Genomic DNA, 2,224 nt, shown 5'->3' with positions numbered 1-2,224 from the left:
AGGCTTGTATCTCAGCAACAAATCGGTCAATTAAAGTCAAATTTGTTTTTACTGAAAAGTTTTTTTTGTGCTCTAAACGACTCTGTTAGAAGAAAAACTGTAAAATGAAAATTGTGAAAGTTGTATCAGAATTACGAAAAAAAAATTGGTTTAAAAAATCTTAGCTAATCTTTTTTTCAAAATAATGTAAATCTAAGTTAGATGACGATAAAAGTGTTTATATGGAGTGATTTCAAAAGATAGAGAGTCGTCATTTTAGATGATATAGGTGATGCAATTATTTTTTCCAAAAAGTATGATTATTTTATTATGTGAAAATTGCGAAAAATTGAAAAACCTGTAAAAATATTATTTGAGTCAAAATCATGCAGTATGTATAAAATGATATAAAAAAAGAACAAGAAAATGCATTAAAAACAGTTAGTTTATTCAATTTTCGGAAATACAATTCTTATTTCAGTGTACGCAATATTGACACAGTTTCGCTGTGTGTTCATGAGACATGGCTCTATTACAACGCAGACATTTGTACCACGTTTTTCGATCAAAAGAATGATGATAATATTCACATCGCGTGTGCTTTGCTAATTTATTATCAGCGATGAAATCACGAGGATCTTCAACTTCGGGAATCTCATCGTACGTGAGAAATTCTTCTATTTGCATACGCAAGGGAGCACGAATTCTCGGCTGTTCTAAACGTCTCCGCAAAAGAGGTTTCACTAACTCAAAACTCAAATCTAAAATAAAAATCAGGAAAACATTAACTTTAAATTTAAAAATTCAGTTGGAAAATCATATTATTGTACTTTTTGTTACAAATATATGATTTTTTACCTGTGATATTCAAGAGGCCTAGCTTCACGATCAATCTCTGGCGATGGATGTTTCCGGTGAGAAATGTCTATAACATGAAGAAAATACAACATGTTAATAGATAATTTACTCACGTTTTGTGGTTCTCTCCAGATCAATTTTTGTAACGTTGTTACCCCACAGGGGTCTAAAAGGCACAAATCGAACTTTCAAACTGTCGCTTTCGGTGTCACTAACCGAACTGAGTTTTATCATGGGTACATCATGGAATAGGGCATGATCTAAGAATGCAAGGTCTAGCCATCAGCTCCCCCAATTTCGTCCCCATTTGCACTCCACCACTTCTAGCCATCTTGGTTACCATAGCAACCGTTAGCGTCTCGGTCTTCACTCAAAAGATTTGAAATCATGAATTATGGCTACATTGTAAATCCATGTCAATACCTGTGAAAGTTTTCAATATTCAAATAAAGTGCAAGAAGCGGACACTACTGAAGTTATCCGTTTGTGAAAGCGCGTCGTGTTAAGATTAACTTTGTGAAAATTGTAGTGGTGTTTCTATTGAAAATACAAATTTAAAAGTGAATCTAATACGCCAATCCGGAGCGGATAAATATTTTCGTGCAAGCTAAAGTTACATTATTTGCATTATACATATTGGTAAGTGTACTTTATATTATAAATATTGGTGAGTGTACTTTATTATGTGTGCAAGGTAGCTGTCATTATAAATATAACCTACTAATTAATTTCCACATTTTTAAACAATTAAAAATAGAAAGTCACGCAAAGTTTTAGTTAAAAATTAGATTAATTATTAATACAGATATAGTCTCTATGGTATGATAATTGCACGTGCAGCTGACGGTTGTGTCAATAAAGTAAAGAAAGACGGATATTATCATAATACAGCATATGATATCGATATTTTGCATTTATTTATTTCTGCTCTGATCCCGAAAACAATATTCTTATTTCTCCTTAGGTGATGATACTTCATTTCATTCGCGTTAAAAGGTACAATTCCTCAGGTACATTGAGAGGTTATTTTATCCATATTTCTGAGTATTTCTTCTATATTGCAAGTTATATGTTATATATTTGTTTATACTTTAGATTAGCCATCTCAAAAATTGCATTATTTTCAAACTAATTTAATTTATTCATAAACTATATACGAGGGTGAATCAAATATTAACCGGAATTCTTTTTTAATATTTATTTATTTATAAAACAATACAAAAATACTATTGATTATTTTTCTACATAGTCTCCTTCACGCTCTACACATTTTTCCAGCGTTTTAGAAGCTTGTTAATTCCTTGCTCGTAGAAACTTTGAGGTCGAGTCATCAACCAATTGCGCACGAATTCCTCAACATCTTGATCGTTATCAAATCGCAATCCTC

General features: G+C 31.6%; 1 protein-coding gene across 1 annotated transcript in view; it reads right to left on the bottom strand.

The window, feature by feature from the left end:
- Positions 1-456: 456 nt before the first annotated feature.
- Positions 457-2,224, bottom strand: part of LOC117175372 — a 47,258-nt gene continuing 45,490 nt past the window's right edge. The window contains exons 4-5 of the mRNA XM_033365081.1: positions 838-904; positions 457-740 (exon numbers count right to left, since the gene is read on the bottom strand). Coding sequence (XP_033220972.1) covers positions 457-740; positions 838-904 — 351 coding nt within the window. The remainder of the gene's footprint in view (positions 741-837; positions 905-2,224) is intronic.

Source organism: Belonocnema kinseyi, chromosome 6, assembly GCF_010883055.1.
Source record: "Belonocnema kinseyi isolate 2016_QV_RU_SX_M_011 chromosome 6, B_treatae_v1, whole genome shotgun sequence".
In the NCBI taxonomy this organism is placed as follows: domain Eukaryota; kingdom Metazoa; phylum Arthropoda; class Insecta; order Hymenoptera; family Cynipidae; genus Belonocnema; species Belonocnema kinseyi.
This window is presented reverse-complemented; position numbering and strand designations above follow the sequence as displayed.